We start from the raw sequence: 19228 nt of genomic DNA on the forward strand, positions 1-19228 counted from the left end.
TATTATTTTATTGTTGAATAAAGAGTCCTTCTTTACATAAGTCAAATCAAAATGTATTTTTCACATGCACCGAATACAACAGGTGCAGACCTTACAGTGAAATGCTTTACTTGCAGGCCCTTAACCAACAATGTACAGTTGTGGCCAAAAGTTTTGAGAATGACACAAATATACATTTTCACAAAGTCTGCTGCCTTGGTTTGTATGATGGCAATTTGCATATACTCCAGAATGTTATGAAGAGTGATCAGATGAATGGCAATGAACTGCAAAGTCTCTCTATACCATGCAAATGAACTGAATCCCCCCCTAAAACATTTCCACTGCATTTCAGTCCTGTCACAAAAGGACCAGCTGACATCATGTCAGTGATTCTCTCGTTAACACAGGTGTGAGTGTTGACGAGGACAAGGCCGGAGGTCACTCTGTCATGCTGATTGAGTTTGAATAACAGACTGGGAAGCTTAAAAAGGAGGGTGGTGTTTGGAATCATTGATCTTCCTCTGTCAACCACGGTTACCTGCAAGGAGACACGTGCCGTCATCATTACTTTGCACAAAAAGGGCTTCACAGGCAAGGATATTGCTGCCAGTAAGATTGCACCTAAATCAACCATTTATTGGATCATCAAGAACTTCAAGGAGAGCGGTTCAATTGTTGTGAAGAAGGCTTCAGCCCAAGAAAGTCCAGCCATCGCCAGGACCATCTCCTAAAGTTGACTGAGCTGCGAGATCGGGGCACCACCAGTACAGAGCTTGCTCAGGAATGGCAGCAGGCAGGTGTGAGTGCATCTGCACGCACAGTGAGGCGAAGACTTTTGGAGGATGGCCTGGTGTCAAGAAGGGCAGCAAAGAAGCCACTTCTCTCCAGGAAAAACATCAGGGACAGACTGATATTCTACAAAAGGTACAGGGATTGGACTGCTGAGGACTGGGGTAACGCCATTTTCTCTGATGAATCCCCTTTCCGATTGTTTGGGGCATCTGGAAAAAAGCTTGTCCGGAGAAGACAAGGTGAGCGCTACCATCAGTCCTGTGTCATGCTAACAGTAAAGCAGCCTGAGACCATTCATGTGTGGGGTTGCTTCTCAGCCAAGGGAGTGGGCTCACTCACAATTTTGCCTAAGAACACAGCCATGAATAAAGAATGGTACCAACACATCCTCTGAGAGCAACTTCTCCCAACCATCCAGGAACAGTTTGGTGACGAACAATGCCTTTTCCAGCATGATGGAGCACCTTGCCATAAGGCAAAAGTGATAACTAAGTGGCTCGGGGAACAAAACATTGATATTTTGGGTCCATGGCCAGGAAACTCCCCAGACCTTAATCCCATTGAGAACTTGTGGTCAATCCTCAAGAGGTGGGTGGACAAACAAAACCCCACAAATTCTGACAAACTTCAAGCATTGATTATGCAAGAATGGGCTGCCATGTGGCCTAGAAGTTAATTGGCAGCATGCCAGGGCGGATTGCAGAGGTATTGAAAAAGAAGGGTCAACACTGCAAATATTGACTCTTTGCATCAACTTCATGTAATTGTCAATAAAAGCCTTTGACACTTATGAAATGCTTGAAATTATTCTTCAGTATTCCATAGTAACATCTGACAAAAATGTCTAAAGACACTGAAGCAGCAAACTTTGTGAAAATTAATATTTGTGTCATTCTCAAAACTTTTGGTCACAACTGTAGTTTTAAGAAAAATACATGGTAAAGTATTTACTAAAATAAACTGAAGTAAAAAAAATTAAGAAGAAAATAGAAATAATTAAAGAGCAACAATAAAATAACAGTAATGAGGCTACAGTATACACAGGGGGTACCGGTACAGAGTCAATGTGCGGGGGCACAGGTATTAGCATACCCATGGCGGGAAAGACCAGCATGCCATTTTCTGATTGGGGGCCACCAATGCTGAGGAAAACAGCAACAAATGAGAATCAAACATTTGGACACACCTACTCGTTTTTCTTTATTTTTTACTATTTTCTACGTTATAGAATAATAGTGAAGACATCAAAACTATGAAATAACACAAATGGAATCATGTTGTAACAAAAAAAAGTGTTAAACAAATCAAAATATATTTTTTCCAAGACTGTTGCAAAAGCATTCCTCATGAAGCTGGTTGAGAGAATGTCTAGAGTATACAAAGCTGTCATCAAGGTAAAGGGTGGCTACTTTGAAGAATCTCAAATATAACGTATATTTTGATTTGTTTAAAACTTTTTTGGTTACTACATGAATCCATATGTGTTATTTCCTAATTTTGATGTCTTCAATATTATTTTACAAAGTAGAAAATAGTACAAAATAAAGGAAAACCGTTGAATGATTAGGTGCGGTAGCAGAGAGAACAGTCTATGACTAGGGTGGCTGGAGACTTTGGCAAAAGTAGGAGCTTCATATGTCTCAGGCAAATCATAATTAAATACATAAATGCTCATAATTAATTAGGGATAAAACATTTAAAAAACATATTACAGGATGTTGTGTCGATGCGCTGTGCAGCATCTACCGAACTGTTTGGATTGGAACACACCCACGTGTAAACAAATAGTGACGTACACTATTTTAGTTCCACCCACAATGCAACGCGGACGAACCTGGGGGATCCTCCGAGAAGACGGGACAAAAAAAAAGAACAGATTAGAGACAAGTTAAGACAAAGCAGGTCGTTAAAACGATAATTTGTGAATGGTGTAATTTAATAGTGGTAGCTCTAGCTGCCTAATTTTAAGAAAAAAATAGTTTAACTAACTTTGTTAGTGGAGGTTAGCGGTGTGACAGAAGCCAGACTTTGCTTTGGCGACAGGGACAGCAGAGTTAGCCAGCTTCATAGCTAATGTTAGCTGTCAGCTATCTTGACAACAAAACAATGCTCCGTTGATAACCATAGTTTGTTATTTAGCTAGCCAGAGTATAGACCGGATCAAAGCTATCATTAAAACACACATCTCTGTGATTTCTTCAACTATCAACAAGACCATTAACGTTGGCTAACTAACGCTAGTTTTCCTTGTCCAAGTGAGCCACAGCCGGTAGTGGCTATTGTTAAATTAACTGAGGCGAGTCGCTGAATCATTTACTGGGTCAAAATGAACATCGACGAGGCGGCAGCTCCGAAACCTGTCACCGGCGATGATGGTATGACATGGTGGTACCGATGGCTCTGTAAAATCGTTGGGGTCCTGGGCGGAGTATGTAAGTAAAAACTAACTAAGCGTTTTCATAACTACTGTGATTGACAGTCCAATTTGAATGTCTAATACAGAGGGAGGTGATTTCCTACAGTCAACGTCCCACAAAGAGAGCTGTGACGCTAATATTTGTCAACTCTTTGGAATGGTAATCTGTGGCTTTCACTGAGTACTGGGCTGGTACCCCGTTTCATCGATTCACACTCCATAGTTAAGGCTGTACAATTATTTTGTCTAATACATCCACAGTGGAATCACCCAACTCAGCAAAACCCACAGATCACAACTATGTAGATTTTACTTATTAATTATTGTATTTATTTTTAAGTTGTGTATCAATATTCCAACCTGATTAACATTATCTAGTCCAAATATGGCATTATTCCACTATTTTTTGGATCCGTTTCAACCTTTGTCTGGAATTTGGATACCTGTGTGAAGGTAGCTACAATATTGGAATTTGCTGGTCGCCTTCAAAATGAAAGTTCCCCATTGTAACTGAGCCAAACAGATCCAAATAGTGGAATAATGCCATATGTGGACTAGATCATGCTAAACCAGGTTGGAACGTTGTTACATAACTATTTATTTTCTTAAATCATCAATTAATTAAACTCTACATAGTTGTGATCTGTGGGTGTTGCTGAGTAGGGCGATACCCCATTTCATGGGTGCACACTCTATAGGTAAGGCTATATGTACAGTGCATATGTATGCCCCCAATGCAATTATGTGGTCTAGTGCAGCCACAGTGGGATTATTTGACTGTTTATTGTCTAATTAATCTATATATTATGTAACTACATTCCAACCTTACTTAGCATTATCTAGACTGAATTATTCCACTATTTATGTCTGTTAGGATACATTTAAATGAGGAACTTTTTGTTTTCAAGGTGAACTGCAAATTCCACTATTGTGGCTAATCCTTATTGTCTCTACTTTAACACAGGTCAGTGGTTTCACCTGCTGACTTTAGGCTGATGGTATACACAGCCTGAATGTTGAATACAATTACATTTGAACTTACTCTACTGGTTGTCTGTGGTGTTGGTCCTTCAGATGGTTGAAACTTGAGACAAAATATCCATATTTATTGGTCTGTATTTATCTATTTAGATCCAATATTTTCTAGACAATTCTGCTAATTTAATATATGGCAGATATAACTTGTCTAAGAAGATAGACCTTCTTCCACTTGCCTCCTCAATTTTTGCAGCAATGTTGCAATCATAAAAAAAAATGTTTACATTTCTATCACCTGACACAGGCACAAAACCATGTAAATACTAGCTGACTTCAATTGACATGCGATGCATGCATACTCTCTCATGTCTGAAGGCACGTGCACATGACGGAAGGGCATGCAATGACAGTGTGAGGCTATACTCTCTTTAGGAAGCTCTGCTGATCTGCTGTCTTTGAAATATTACAGTGTTTAGTTGAGGCCTTCAGTGTTCTTAATGAGCGCCTCTGTCTGCCCAGACAAAGCACTGCCACATCACTCTACCCCAGCATCTCTCTGTACAACAATAACCCATTAGTCACATGTTCACATTGTTCCTTACAGGAACTAAGAAGCTGGAAGTTGGCACGGTCTGTCTGCTCTCCTGGCTGTCACATATCTCCTTGTGTCATAGGCTTTCTGCTTGCCTGGCTGGCACAATAAGTCATAAGCTATGTTCAGTGATAGCTTCTATTTTATAATGTTAACTAGAGTAGAGTACTCAGTGCGAGACAGACAGAGGTGCTGTTTCTGCCTGCATTGCAGTTCCCCAGCAGTAGGCCAATCACATCCCTGCCCTCCCTTCCCACCTATCCCTTCCCTGCTCGCTGTAGCTATGATTCCGGAGTAGTGGTCGCTGCATCACATTCACATGTGGGACCGCTGAATTTTAAATTGGCTCTGTATACTTCAGCATGCTGTTGAATCCGAGCTCAGGATAGGATATGTCCTACAGTGCCTTCAGAAACTATTGACACCCCTTGACTTTTTACACATTTAGTTACAGCCTGAATTTAAAATGGATTAAATTGAGATTTTGTGTCACTGGCCTACACACAATAACCCATAATGTCAAAGTGGAATTAGTTTTACAAATTAATAAAAAATGAAAAGCTGAAATGTCTTGAGTCAATAAGAATGAACCCTTTGCTATGGTTTAGCCTGGATAAGTTCAGGAGTAAAATGTTGCTTAACAAGTCACATAATAAGTTGCATGGACTCACTCTGTGTGCAATAATAGTGTTTCTCATCTCTGTACCCCACACATACAATTATCTGTAAGGACCCTCCGTCGAGCAGTGAATTTCATACACAGATTCAACCACTAAGACCAGGGAGGTTTTCCAATACCCCGCAACGAAAGGCACCTATTGGTAGATGGGTAAAAATAAAGAAATCAGACATTGAATATCCCTTTGAGCATGGAGAGGGTATTGATTACATTTTGATGGTGTATAAACACACCCAGTCACTACAAAGATACAGGCGTCCTTCCTAACTCAGTTGTCAGTGAGGAAATAAACCGCACTGGAATTTCACCATGAGGCCAATAGTGACTTTAAAGCAGTTACGTTGAATGGCTGTGATTGAATAAAAAACTGAAGATGGATGGAACAGTGTAGTTACTTCACAATACTAACCTAATTGACAGAGTGAAAAAAGCTTGTACAGAATAAAGATATTCTAAAACACGCATCTTGTTTGCAACAAGGCACTGGATTAATACAACAACAACAAAAAAAATGGCAACTTTTAGTCCTAAATACAAAAAAAGTGTTATGTTTGATGCAAATCCAATACACCACATTAGTGAGTACCACTCTCCATATTTTCAAGCATACTGCATAATGGTGGGTGTTGTTATGGGTATGCGGCTAATCATTAAGGAACTGGAGTTTTTCAAGATAAAAAAAATAAATGGAGTGGAGCTAAGCACAGGCAAGATCCTAGACAAAAATCTGGTTGTCTGCTTTCCACCAGACACTGGGAGATTTAATTAATCTTTCAGCAGGACAATAACCTTAAACACAAGGCCAAATATACACTGGAGTTGCTTACAAAAAGACGGTGAATCAAATCAAATTTATTTATATAGCCCTTCTTACATCAGCTGATATCTCAAAGTGCTGTACAGAAACCCAGCCTAAAACCCCAAACAGCAAGCAATGCAGGTGTAGAAGCACGGTGGCTGGGAAAAACTCCCTAGAAAGGCCAAAACTTAGAAAGGAACCAGGCTATGAGGGGTGGCCAGTCCTCTTCTGGCTGTGCCGGGTGGAGATTATAACAGAACATGGCCAAGATGTTCATAAATGACCAGCATGATCAAATAATAATCACAGTAGTTGTCGAGGGTGCAACAAGTCAGCACCTCAGGAGTAAATGTCAGTTGGCTTTTCATAGCCGATCATTAAGAATATCTCTACCGCTCCTGCTGTCTCTAGAGAGTTGAAAACAGCAGGTCTGGGACAGGTAGCACGCCCGGTGAACAGGTCAGGGTTCCATAGCCCCAGGCAGAACAGTTGAAACTGGAGCACCAGCACGGCCAGGTGGACTGGGGACAGCAAGGAGTCATCATGCCAGGTAGTCCTGAGGCATGGTCCTAGGGCTCAGGTCCTCCGAGAGAGAGAAAGAAAGAGAGAATTAGAGAGAGCATACTTACATTCACACAGAACACTGGATAAGACAGGAGAAGTACTCCAGATATAACAAACTGACCCTAGCCCCCCGACACAAACTACTGCAGCATAAATACTGGAGGCTGAGACAGGATGGGTCAGGAGACACTGTGACCCCATCCGATGATACCCCCGGACAGGGCCAAACAGGAAGGATATAACCCCACCCACTTTGCCAAAGCACAGCCCCCACACCACTAGAGGGATATCTTGAATGTTCCTGAGTTGGCATGTTACAGTTTTGACTTAAATCTACTGCAGAAATATATATGGCAAGACCTGAAAATGGTTGTCTAGCAATGATCAACAACCAATTTGACAGAGAATCCTAAAAACAATAATGTGCAATTTGCACAATCCAGGTGTGGAAAGCTCTTAGAGACTTCCCCAGAAGACTCACAGCTGTAATCATTGCCAAATATACTTCAACAAAGTATTAATTCAGGGGTGTGAATAATTATGTAAATGAAATATGTCTATTTAATTTTCAATAAATCTGCAAAAATGTCTAAAAACACGTTTTCACTTTGTCATTGTGGGGTATTGTGTGTAGATAGGTAAGGAAAATAATCTTATGTAACTCATTTTGAATTCAAGCTGTAACACAACAAAATATGGACTAAGTCAAGTGGTATGAATACTTTCAGAAGGCACTGTATATGATTCCTCTGACTTTATCTACTGCAGAGTAGACTGCATATGTGTGTCTTTGAGACTAGCAGTGCTTATGTGTGTATGGCATGAGTGTGCTAGCTAGCCGAATGGTCTCATCTGGTACTGTGGGAGCTTGTTGCCAGTGGCAGCCATTTAATTTAATCACACTCGTATGGGATCTCCAACCTGTCATTACTAGCATGAGGTTAGCGTGATGTTTCTCTCTTGATAGAAATCCTGTGCTGTGTTTTCAAGCTTTTAATGGTTTCAAACCAATACAACTCTAGCCCCACTAGTTAATAATTTAACCAAAATCAAAGTTGGGTACAAAATACAATATGAGCTGTCTCAGCTTTGAGACACTAGTGGGCTGTGTGAATTCATTTATTCATTCAGGTGTGTGTGTGTGTGTGTGTGTGTGTACTACAGAGTACAATGGATGTCATGTGTGTAATTATCCCATCTTTTCATTGTCTGGGTCCCTTCCCATGCTCACAGTGTGGCCACTGGACTGGTAGCTGCACCCAGCAGAGCCAACCAGGCAATGTAATCAGGGACCTAGCAGGATCTTAGCATGGGGCCTGTAACCTCAGATTAATACTCATCTGTCTCCTGTTTGGCTCGTATTCTATGGCTCTCTGTCAGAGGAGAAGAGCTGATCCTCTGGTGCTCCTGCTATCAAAACCACTCATGTTTGTTTAAACTGAAATTTAGGCCCTTGTGGTTTCCAGTTAGGCTATATTTGATTTAAGTGTGGATGAATAACGTCCCCAGTCAGGGTAATAGCACTGTTTGTCATATTTCTAAATTGGAACAAAGCCTCCTTTATTCTGGTAAATTGGTATTCATGGTGACCCTATATGCCTGAAGCGTCCACATGCATATTTATACCTGTTTGGACTTGATCTGGTTGCATTATCAGAACTGTAACATTGCATGTAATATGATATTTTCTCTCCCACTGAAGCATGTGCCATCTCAGGAGTGTGGATGTGTGTCACTGTCAACCCTTTAAACATCGCTGCTGGAGTATGGATGGTGTAAGTTTGTCTTGCACCATATGATCCTTAAGGCTTTAGATTTGCATACACGCCTACATATATTAGAGAGAGAGTGTGTGTGTGTGTGTGGTGTGTGTAAAGATCCATCACTGTGCTAATGTCCTCCTTCTTTTTCAAGGTTGAATGCCTTTGTGCTGTTCCTGTGTGAAGTTCCATTCTGCTGCCAGTTCATTGAGTTTGCAAATGCAGTGGCAGCTAGAGCTGACAAATTCAAGCCATGGCAGAAAGCCTTCTTCTACTGTGGGTAAGAACTGGACTGAGACCTGCTGTCTTCACATGACTCAGCTGTCCATTGTCTAGGCCTGCAATTTTAAATGACCCTTTAACCAGTTGAAAAACATACTTCCAAGTTTTCTGTAATCAACCACTCAATCAAACCCTGTTTCTGGTATTTCCAGGATGGCACTGTTTCCCATATTCCTGAGCTTCTCCATCACCACTTTGTTTGGAAATGCCATTGCCTTCGCTACGGGAGTCCTCTATGGTCTCGTCTCACTGGGCAAAAAGTGAGGCTTTTCTATTCATACTTTTGTTATAAGATTTGAATATATGTGTGTAGGCCTACATAGTGTACTTGAAATTGAATTTGTTTCTTTCTCGCCCCTCTTTCTCACACTTTCTCCCCTTTCAGTTCAAATGAACATGCATTTTTAATCAACATTTAGATGTTTAGGTGTTATTAATCAGTAGTAAGATGCATTAGATTTCAAATAATGTAACATCTTGTAACAGGAGATAACAGCTTCATTCCATACTCTCATTGTAACTTTGAGTGGCAAAAAGTAACCCTGTAAATGATCTCATTCAACATTTTATCTAACATCTCCCCTTTCCTCTGTGGTGTCATGCTTTCGGCCCTGTTTCTCTCTCTTCCACCACTCTGTTTCTTTCAGGGGTGATGCGGTGAGTTACGCCAGGCTGAATCACCAGAAACTGGGGGATGAGGAGAAGCTGACCGGGACGACTGACGGGTCAATATAGTGACATGGCTCATCCCTCCGGTCTCACAGAGGAGGAACACTATCCTTTATCAAGGGATAAAGTTGTCAACCCCTCTCCCCCACCATCTCTTCTCTTTTACCCCACCTCTCCCTCTCTTTTACTGGGTTTATTTATGTATCTAAACTGCTGCATCTTTAATGTCTTATTTGATGAAATGTGTCCGTATAGATTTGATGTAATTTGGTCCTTTTATAGTGTGAATTTAGTTTGACATTTTAGTTCATGTAAAGGTTTAGCGGTTGTTTTAATGTTTTTTTTTTTTTTTCATTTTTGTGTGCTGTTTTGTTGTCCTGGTTACTGGGGTATCCATTTTTTGCAAGTAGGAAAAGGAATGTACCATTTTAGCCAATCCGCCTTTCAGGAAACCTGGGCGATAGTGAAAGTGGAATTGTAGTTTTTGTTAAGGATTTTCCCAAGTCATCTTCCTCTGTTTGTGCCACCGGCAATTGGGACAGTAATCCCAAATGTATATCCACCCAGTGTACCCAAAGATGGGAGTCCACTTTTATATTGATTAATTGAGATATGAACTAACCAATATTCAGTTTTCAACTGAACACTTTGAACAAACATTGACAACATTGCATGTTTACAGAGGACATAGGATTCACTGTGACATCATAGTTCTAACAACGGTTTTCAGTGCACAGATAAGATGAATTATCTTATCAGCTTTTGGGGCATTCTACAAATTTGCTTGTAATCAAACAGTCACAGGTTGCTACAGGTTGTGTATATCATGAGAAGAAAAACAGATTAAGGGCTCAATTCAATACATCTCTCTGAAGTTCAGCGCTGTAGTGCAATTGAAATTCAAAGGTAATGTTCCCACTTTCGTGGAGACTGCATTCACGGTAAACGATGCACGTGTCGGCTCAATCGGAAACTACTTTAACATTTAAATCACGCTATAGCGCTGAACCTCTGCGATACGAATTGAATTAGGTTCTAAAGCACTATAGCCTTTCTTTAGGGCCCATCTATTGTTCTCTTCTGCAACCTGAATTGACCTAGAACCCGGTTGATCTATGCCACTTCAGAATGTTTGTTTTCGACTCTACAAATCCTAGTGCGATCTAGCCTTCTGACCCATGGAAGCAGAATGTTAAAGGTTTAAGGACTGTGATGAGATAATGTCTTGATTCAGAGACTAATAGTGTTTAACAAAGCAAATATTAGGCTTTTTCCTTAGTCAGATAGGAGATACAATCTTCTGTCCAACCTCTGATCACAGGTGAAATGTGTTGTTCAGCAACATGCTACTGTTGTTTTTTTGGTTGACTCTTTTGGTGAAAAGTAATGCATTGAGTTAGCTTGTTTGGCCACACCTCTTACAGTAGTGCATCTCGCACATTATCTCTGGATTGGAAAACATTTCAATCAGTAAAATGGTCACCCATGATTGGTTCTCAGTTAGGCATATTTTTATTTTCTATATACATCATACAGGGTAACTAGCAAGAACACTATTGCAGGTCACTTTAACCAATGCATAGGTACTATCCACATACACATACAAATGAACCAGCTTTTGTTAAATGGAATCAAACACTACAGGCACACAAGCGATATTATATCACTTAGGAATATATGGAACACTATTTAGGCTCATAGTTCAAAATAATATGCAACATAGGCGTGTTAGCAGCTATCTAATGTAGCTTCACAGTTAACTAGAGCGTTGGGCCAGTAACCGAAAGGTTGCTAGATTGAATCCCCGAGTTGACAAGGTAAAAATGTGTCTTTCTGCCCCTGAACAAGGCAGTTAACCTACTGTTCCTAGGCTGTCATTGTAAATAACAATGTGTTCTTAACTGACTTGCCTAGTTAAATAAAGGTTTGAAATATATATTTCAATAGTTTATCAGATATTATGCATTTTACCAACATTTTCATTACTGTAACAGACCAAAAAAAGTTAAACAAATCAATATTTTATTTTAACATTGCTCCCCTAATGAAAAGGCCTGAGTTAAACATAACACTGAAAATAAATATTTCAAATGAAATAACTTTTTCCCTATTTGAGCTCTTCAGCCATTTTGGTAATGAGAAGGCCAAATGGGGTACTCCAGATGATGCATAATGGATGAATTAAACCTGATTGGAGTTTTTACAGGAACTAGAAAGTGTTTTGACATGTCCAGACACTATGTAATAAATATAGTTTAATGTAAACTTTGTGTTTTATTCAAATAAGTTAAGCTTTATAAAATGACCTGAGACTTTAATCTGGGTGCATTTCGGTAATAAGATTTTGGGGTGAAAATGTGAAAAATTCGGGTAAATGTAAAATGGGTTTAAAATAAGACTCCTTCCCCAAGACATCTTGGTTCTTGGAATGATAGTCGATTTTGGCAGGTTCATCATGGTTTTGTAACTCAATTTGCTAGACATATTTTAAGAGAGATTCACCCCCATATACAAGAGGGACACTAATCCTTACCTTATGATCTCTGGGCACATACAAGTCCTTAATGGTTACACTATAGCATTATGGAACAATGATCTAAAATATTTTTTACTTAACTGGGAAAGTCAGTTAAGAACAAATTTGTATTTACAATGACAGCTGGATGAGATACAGCCTGGATTTGAACCAGGGACTGTAGTGACACTTCTTGCGCTGAGATGCATTGCCTTAAACTGCTGCACCACTCTGGAACCTCAAACACTAACAGCTTGCCCCATGCAATAGGAATGAGTTTTGCAGCCCAGACCTCTAGTTTGCTGTAAGGGGTTTCTGTGTATTCTTCTGTTTAGTTATGTTGAATCGAAGTGAATTTAGTTTGTCTTTGTTGCTTTTTTATGATGTAATGTACTATAAGGTCAAAATGAGCATACTAACTTGGTTGCTAGTTATATGGGGGTGCGTTTGTAAATTCCCTGTGGAGTGCCAGAGTGCTTTGGGTATTCGTAAATTCAGAGCGTTTTGCTCTGGCCAAGGAGTAGAGTAGGGTTGATCCGAGTGTTCTGACCTTAACGGCAGTCAAACTATCCGGCTAAAATGAGCTAGCTTGATAGCTACTTCCATACAAAAATGAGAGAACACCTCACTCTGACCATTTTACTCACCCTAGCAGAGCTGGTTAGGCTTTTTTCATGTTATCCAGAGCATTGGTGACTTTGCTGCTGGCAACACTAATTTGCATTTTTGCCGACATTTACTGACACCAGTCATGTCGAACGTTCTTAAATTCATCAGTTATAGTAGATGGCCAGAGCAAATTTACGAACGCGCCCATGGTATTCTCTCCATATGGCTAAACATTTTTCCTCCTAGTTATTACTTGTGATTTAAATATCTAACCTTTAATTCATGAAAAACTCTCAAATACAAAGGCAACACATAATCCAAACACTTGGAATTTAAACTGCAGATATTCAACATCAAGACATGGATGTTAAATCAGAAAAATACCACATTTTAAAACATTCGAACCAGAAAACTGATATAGCAGACAATGAATGAAAGATCCATGCACAGTTAAAGCGGCACACTAGGCTGTTTCTGATGACCAACTTTCTGAATGATTAGGGTTGAGTGGGATTTGAATAAAGTCCATATTAATTTGATCAAACCGCTTTGTGTAATCCTTATGGGTCACCAAGAGATTCCTCAATTCACTAAGACCTCACTCAAAGTGCAAGTTCACTTCCAAAAGAAACAATTGTTAATTCAATCAAGCCTCCTGTCCTGTGCCATCTAGTCAAGGGTGAGTCCTCAGTCCCATTACAGACTGATGCAATTCAGTCAGTCAGGTTCATTTGTGTTTGGGCGATTTGGGCTTCCTTGGTTCCTTGGTCTTCTTGGTTAACTCCGGGTTGTTATGACTAGCCTTGATCTCTGCCTCCCAATGTTTCTTCACCACCGTGTACAACCTCATGGTCGCCTGGGCGTCTTGGACCTGCAACACATTCTCAGACATTGGCTACGGTTCACAGTTGTACTACTGTATATATGTGAGCTACAAAATAAAAAAAGATTGATAAAAAGCTGACTTACGGATGAATGTTCTCCCTGTTGTACTTTGACACCGAGTATTTCTCTACACAGGAGTTTCAGAGAGGGCCGACCACTCTGAAAATAAAATAACATTATCTTCCTCTTATAGTGTTATTACAACCCCTTCAGTCACACACATTAATACAACATATCTGCCCACAAACCAGTCTTTACCTTCACAATTTTCTTGAAAGGTTTATACTTCTGGGTGTCTCTGATTCTCTTTTTTGGGTGATCCAAGAACAAAATCTGAAAAATGTTAGCATGGAAAGTATATGTAAATATTGACAATGGTCAGGTTTTAGTTAGAATGATAAACAATGCAAGTTACATCATAGTAGTGTACCTTGAGGTCATTGTGAATGGCGTGTCCCACAAGCGTTCTCCCCTGGAGGATCTCAGCCACCTCTTTCTGTACGGTCTTCACATTCTCACCTGCAGAATATAACAGACGACACAAAAGTCGCATTTGAAAACGACCTGCAGATAACTTCATCCTAAAAGAAGACTCTTGGGCTTTAGTGAGTTTGTTGCCGTTTCCAATGCTACCATAAGACCATATTAATATAGTGGTAAAATAATCACTAAGGAGGTCAGCTCATCCTGCTTACCGTTTTTGATGTCATCTGGTCGGATGCCACTGACAGCTGTCCTGTAGTCCGTCACCTTCTCTGTGGGTTTGACGAATTTGTCATAGATGCACTTTCCAAACTGGTTGACAAGGGAGACCCGGGCTACGATGCTGTCCTCTCCATCTGGCCCCACACCCACCATCTCACAGTCCATAGCCACCGCCTTGGTCAGGCTGACAAGTGCCATGATGAACAGGGAAAGAAAAAGCCTTGGTCACACCTGGTACTTGACTTGAAGCTTGACCCCCATTCCCTAGGTTTTTTAGCCCTGACCCCCCCCCATTCCCTTTTTTTTAGCCCATTGATGTTGTAGTAATGTTCGAGTCACTCATATCACATAAAAACACAGTGTACAATTGCAAGACAGAGCTTTAAAACTGCACGTTTTTCTCTGCAACTCATGACAACATGTGTAGAACTGCAGGAAATAAGCTTTAAACCTGCAAACTAGAGGGGTGTTAACAGTTTGTATTATTAACTGTGCTTGTGCCCATAGAAATAGGAGGACGCAGGACGTTTCCCAATGCTGGAAGGGGGGCCTGAGTGAAAACGTTTGAGAACCCCTGCACTAGATAGCAGTAGGAGGTCACATGACATCTCTTGGCCACTTGAAACCAGAGGTGTCTAGTTTGGGTAGTGAGTCACTGTGCCCAACTGGCTGAACGGGTTTTCAAATCTGACATAAAATGAATGTAGCAAGGGGGCTTTCAAGTTTTGGAGTCATTTTATTTTTAAAACAAGGACACCAATAGGTGAAGAAACATCAAACGTCTATTCCCAGCTAGCTAAACGACGCATACAAGGTAATGTGGGAGAAGGAAATGCATTTCTTTACAATGACAATCAGGTGTACCCTTCATGCATATTAAAAAGGTGACTTGACCTACATTGCATAATCTATGAATATGTCCACAGGGCATCATTTATGGGGTGGGGATTCTTATGACATTGCCAGGAGTAAGATTATAGTACGATTTCCAAAAAACAACCTGTTAAACTCTTATGTGGTTAAACTCAGTGGTTCTCAACTGGTTTTGCTTCGGTTCTCAACTGGTTTTGCTTCGGGACCCAAATTGAACCAGTTTGTCTGTCACAAACCAATACTCACATCATGAAAAATAATTATTTTTAATGCTGTAGTGATATACTCAATCAAGGAGCTGTATGCGCTCCAACCAGACAAAGTGGAGCGGTGTCTCCTGACCCCTCCTGTCCCAGCCTCTAGTATTTATGCTTCAGTAGTTTGTGTCGGGGGGCTAGGGTCAGTCTGTTATATCTGACTATTTCTCCTGTCTGATCCGGTGTCCTGTGTGAATTTAAGTATGCTCTCTCTAATTCCCTCTCGGAGGAGGACCTGAACCCTAGGATAATGCCCCAGGACTACCTGGCCCGATGCCTCCTTGCTGTCCCCAGTCCACCTGGCCGTGCTGCTGCTCCAGTTTCAACTGTTCTGCCTGCGGCTATGGAACCCTGACCTGTTCACCGGACGTCCTATCTGTCCCAGACCTGCTGTTTTCAACTCTCTAGAGACAGCAGGAGCGGTAGAGATACTCTGAATGATAGGCTATGAAACACCAACTGACATTTACTCCTGAGGTGCTGACCTGTTGCACCCTCAACAACCACTGTGATTATTATTATTTGACCCTGCTGGTCATCTATGAACATTTGAACATCTTGGCCATGTTCTGTTATAATCTCCACCCGGCACAGCCAGAAGAGGACTGGCCACCCCTCATAGCCTGGTTCCTCTATAGGTTTCTTCCTAGGTTCTGGCCTTTATAGGGAGTTTTTCCTAGCCACCGTGCTTCTACACCTGCATTGCTTGCTGTTTGGGGTTTTAGGCTTGGTTTCTGTACAGCACTTTGAGATATCAGCTGATGTAAGAAGGGCTTTATAAATACATTTGGTGTGAGAATGCGGAACAGACAGAAAATGCAAGCCTTCATCATGGGGGGGGACGTGCGCCCACTCCCCAACAAGGTAGATGAGCTGTACGCAAACATTCAATGCCAACAGGACTTTTACGATGTGAGCTTTCCTTCTTTCATCAAAACTTGGCTTAGGGAGGATACACTTGTTGAATCAGTGACTTTGGATCAGTTCTCTGTCATGCGCTTGGATAGTGACTGCCACAGTACGGGTAATTACTCAGACTGTGGACCAGTTGAGGAAACAGTTCAAATGGACAAATGCCAGGAAGGCTGTTGGACCGGATAGAATCAGACCCGGGTGCTCAGTGACTGTACTGCGCAGGTGAGCGGCATCCTGCACTTTATCTTCATGCAGTCACTGTCTATCTCTACTGTACCTACACAATGGAAATCCCCCTGCATTGTGCCTGTTCCCAAAAACACCAAGGGCAGGGCCTAAACAACTTCAAGCCTGTTGCACTCACTTCCCAGCTGATGAAGGTATTTGAGAGAGTGGTCCTTGCACAACTAAAGCAGCAGGTGCTCTGGGTTTCTTTACCTCCCCACAGTTTGCCTACCAGGCCAAGATAGGTGTGGAATATGCACTGCTGTTCATGTAGCACAATGCTGCTAATAGCTCTATATTGAAAACACTGCAATACTGTGAAGAAAAATTATTGAGATTAAAATGAAGTAAAAATGTAAATTCATTATAATTGAAACACTTTCTACCTGGTTTAAGTTCAGACTGGAGTATTTTTTCATAATAAAAAATAAAAAAACTCAACACTTGCAACCCATTCAAAAACCACCAGTTGAGAATCGCTGCCTAACTTACCCCTCAAATGCCCTATCCTTGACCAGCGCGCTCTCTGTGGTCTGGGCGTCTGTCTTCTGAGTGCCTTGGATCTTCCTCATGATATCGGCTGCCTCTGTTCCCACTGTGGCCTCAATGTCGTCAGGGTCCACATCATCAAACCACATGTCCGATCTATTGGAGTACAGATATGCATTAACCATCACATATATTAACTAACACTGAGGTGCCTGTGGAAATAATACCTGATAATCTGGTAGGTTTGGATGCAAGTTTGACAATTGACTACAGAAATGACTAAACACAGACAAACCACACACATGCTTTTTTACAACAGTGAGAAGTTCTTGAAGTCAACACCTCAATAGTCACACTTACTTGCCGGTATTCATTTTGGGTGCCTGTACTGTTTATATTTAGGTGCAGAAACTCTGCAACACCTTTGAGCTGATATTCTATAAAAGATGTGCAGAAACTCAAGCAGTAGAACATTGGAGGTGCTGGTACTTAGTTCTGGTAAGCTCCTGCCCAAGTCAAGGCAATATTGGTAACACTGGACAGACTTACTCAGTGGGTTTCTTTTCCTCCACTTCTACTTTCTTCTTCTTCTTCTTCAACTGTGCATTGCTGTCTATCTGGACACTGCTCTGTTTCCTTTTCTTGGCTTTGGGCTGTTCTGTCCCCGATTGTCCTGGATCTATCCCATTCACCTGAGTTTTACCAGGAACAGAACTGTCCTTCCATGCTTTCCCACTGTTCACCTGCTTGGGCTTAGTTGCCTTGGCATCAGTCACTGTCTTTGATAAGTTCTTAGCAGGCTTCTTATGCACCACCGCCACCTCTTTCGGAATGTCTTTAGTTGGTTTCTTATGAGTCTCGTCCTTCTTTGAAATGTCTTTGGTGGGTTTCTTAGGGACTTCCTTCTTTGAAATGTCTTTGGTGGGTTTCTTAGGGACTTCCTTCTTTGAGTTCTGCTGAAACAGTTGTCTTTTCACAGGAGGGGGGTTGGATTTGAACACCTGCAAATAGAGAGAGCTCTAATAACGCCACATTTTTGACAGGGATGACAGTGGTACTAATGCATTCAAGTCTGTCATCTATCCAAAAATCTGTATCACAACATGCCATTTCTGACTTAAGTCATAACCAAGTCCTTACCTCTAGTAACGTTTTCCAGTTGGTTGAAAACTGTTGGGCATCTTTCGGGGGAAGCAACGCCTTGGCTTTACCTTGATCTTTTGAAATGGGCTCTTTTTTCTTGGTGTGTTGATAAAACGTTTTCTTTAGAGGTTTCTTTTTCGTTTGGCTCTGACTGGATTTTGGCATTTTAGAAGCAGCAGAGTCCGTTTTCTCTGGTTTGACTTTACACATCATGTCTCGATGGCTGTGAGCTTTGCTTTTGAAAATCTTGCTGTAAACTCGGTTCTGATTTCTTGGTGGGAAGCAGTGTGAGAGTAATGACAGCCAGGACTTCCACTTTATACTCTTAATATCTCATTAAAAAAAGTTAACCTTGCTAAATGACTAGCTTTTGACAGCTCAATATACTTCAAACGTTCTGTAGTTCAGTAAGTTAGCTACTTGCTATAAGTTCACTAGCTCTGCTAACATGTGATCAGAAGCTCAAACATGAACGAATTCGCTAACTTTAGCTACATTTGCTAAGTAACAATAACATAACTAATCGGTACTCATGGTTTAAACAGGAATATTTCACCTCTATAAAGAGCTAAATGAATAATTACAACGCCGCAACAATCGTTATGCTGTACACAATTAGAGATCCAACGTTATACATTTTTCTCCACGCCATGCCGAAATGTGTACTTCGGAAATTTGTGACAAGTGTGAATGTCCGAAAGGAAACACGTCCACGGTTGCGCTTGGTTCCTAGATTAAGGAGTTCATTCCGTTCATCCTGAATTATGTTGCTTAATAGAAACTATTCTACCAATAAAAACTGTAATCAATGATGTTGGCTGAAAATCTATACATAATATCCAGTAAAGTGACAAGCACACAAAAGAGAACCATAGCAGACAACCAGTGACAAGAGGGGATTGCGTTGAAAGGTCTTGCACTAAAATACTTCAACACAAGGGGGCAGTGTTGTCTAATTGATTAATCACTTTCGTCCTGGTTTCAGAACAATACACCCAAATCACAACATACAAGACAATAAATGTAGGCTACATTTGAAGTTGCAAACATTATTTTTATACATCAGAAACTTTATCACCTTGATAATGGCCAATATATT

General features: G+C 40.8%; 2 protein-coding genes across 4 annotated transcripts; one reads left to right on the forward strand and one right to left on the reverse strand.

Moving 5' to 3' along the window:
- Positions 1-2586: 2586 nt before the first annotated feature.
- On the forward strand, positions 2587-13176 carry LOC112220211 (calcium channel flower homolog). Its single transcript, XM_024381932.2, has 5 exons — positions 2587-3206; positions 8505-8577; positions 8717-8842; positions 8997-9104; positions 9492-13176. The coding sequence occupies exons 1-5, from the start codon at positions 3101-3103 to the stop codon at positions 9577-9579; spliced, it is 501 nt and encodes a 166-aa protein (XP_024237700.1). The 5' UTR covers positions 2587-3100; the 3' UTR covers positions 9580-13176.
- LOC112220210 (RNA exonuclease 4) lies at positions 11768-18904 on the reverse strand. Of its 3 annotated transcripts, none has more exons than XM_024381931.2 (9): positions 18127-18904; positions 17928-17987; positions 17536-17888; positions 16990-17142; positions 14218-14411; positions 13953-14041; positions 13781-13855; positions 13607-13681; positions 11768-13508 (listed from the first exon to the last, which is right to left on the reverse strand). In XM_024381931.2, exons 1-9 carry the CDS (start codon positions 18340-18342, stop codon positions 13365-13367), a joined length of 1359 nt encoding a protein of 452 aa, XP_024237699.1. In that variant the 5' UTR covers positions 18343-18904; the 3' UTR covers positions 11768-13364. The 3 variants fall into 3 exon arrangements, with proteins under 3 accessions (XP_024237699.1, XP_042158430.1, XP_024237698.1); XM_042302496.1 differs by having other exon boundaries at positions 17536-17861; positions 17901-17987; positions 18127-18903; XM_024381930.2 differs by having other exon boundaries at positions 17536-17987; positions 18127-18896.
- Between the last annotated feature and the right edge of the window lie 324 nt (positions 18905-19228).

The sequence above is a fragment of the Oncorhynchus tshawytscha genome, linkage group LG20, assembly GCF_018296145.1.
Source record: "Oncorhynchus tshawytscha isolate Ot180627B linkage group LG20, Otsh_v2.0, whole genome shotgun sequence".
Lineage (NCBI taxonomy): Eukaryota > Metazoa > Chordata > Actinopteri > Salmoniformes > Salmonidae > Oncorhynchus > Oncorhynchus tshawytscha.

Coding starts and splice junctions, on each gene's coding strand:
- LOC112220210 (XM_024381930.2), bottom strand. CDS start 18,342: ATGATGTGTAAAGTCAAACCAGAGAAAACGGACTCTGCTGCTTCTAAA. Junction 17,143..17,535: donor GAGGAAAAGAAACCCACTGA/GTAAGTCTGTCC, acceptor GTACTCCAATAG/ATCGGACATGTGGTTTGATG. Junction 13,509..13,606: donor AACAGGGAGAACATTCATCC/GTAAGTCAGCTT, acceptor AATGTGTTGCAG/GTCCAAGACGCCCAGGCGAC.
- LOC112220211 (XM_024381932.2), top strand. CDS start 3,101: ATGAACATCGACGAGGCGGCAGCTCCGAAACCTGTCACCGGCGATGAT. Junction 8,578..8,716: donor GCTGCTGGAGTATGGATGGT/GTAAGTTTGTCT, acceptor TTCTTTTTCAAG/GTTGAATGCCTTTGTGCTGT. Junction 8,843..8,996: donor AAAGCCTTCTTCTACTGTGG/GTAAGAACTGGA, acceptor TGGTATTTCCAG/GATGGCACTGTTTCCCATAT.